This window comes from Vavraia culicis, assembly GCF_000192795.1.
Source record: "Vavraia culicis subsp. floridensis unplaced genomic scaffold supercont1.318, whole genome shotgun sequence".
Classification (NCBI taxonomy): Eukaryota; Fungi; Microsporidia; family Pleistophoridae; genus Vavraia; species Vavraia culicis.
In genome coordinates this window covers 1-584 of record NW_007360921.1, presented here as the reverse complement: position 1 = coordinate 584, position 584 = coordinate 1, and the positions used below count along the sequence as shown (strand labels likewise).

General features: G+C 32.9%; 1 protein-coding gene across 1 annotated transcript; it reads right to left on the bottom strand.

Moving 5' to 3' along the window:
- Positions 1–584, bottom strand: VCUG_02763 (uncharacterized protein; the record flags this gene model as incomplete). Its single annotated transcript, XM_008077583.1, has 1 exon — positions 1–584. A coding segment is annotated over one exon (584 nt), but the record flags the coding sequence as incomplete, so codon positions are not given.

Here is a 584-nt window from a genome sequence, read left to right as displayed (position 1 = left end):
GTTAAGTCTGTAAGTTCGATATTGGTTGAACTTTGCTCAGTGATGAGCAATTTAAACTTTCTTAACTGCTTTACCTTGGATAAATCAAAATATCCTTTGGAAAAAATTATAGCAACATTTCGATAACCCTCATTGACTACCAGTAAAGTGTCTTTAGGGACACTGACATGTTCAAGTACGATATCTTCGATGCAATTAGGAAGCTCCAGTCTCTTTTTTTGCGATGTATCTGTACAGTCCTTATGTTTAGCAGAAAATCTCCACAAGTTACCTTCGCAAACAGGTAAGCAATTAAAAAAGACGACTTTTGCTAATTTTTCTACCTTAGATACGTCAATACAACCTTTTTGTACTTCAACATTTAGATACTTGCACGCACTGTTAAGCATCAATTTAGTCCCTTCTTTAATATCAACGTTACGCAAAATTACACATTCAACATCATTAGGAACTTCGTAATTATCTCTTAAACAAAGGTCTTTCAAAAATATTGTTCTGCCAAACTGTCCTAATACTTTTGCATGATAAATAGTTATTGGTTTATCAATGAATTTTTTTTCAATGCAATTGGATATATGCGGTAT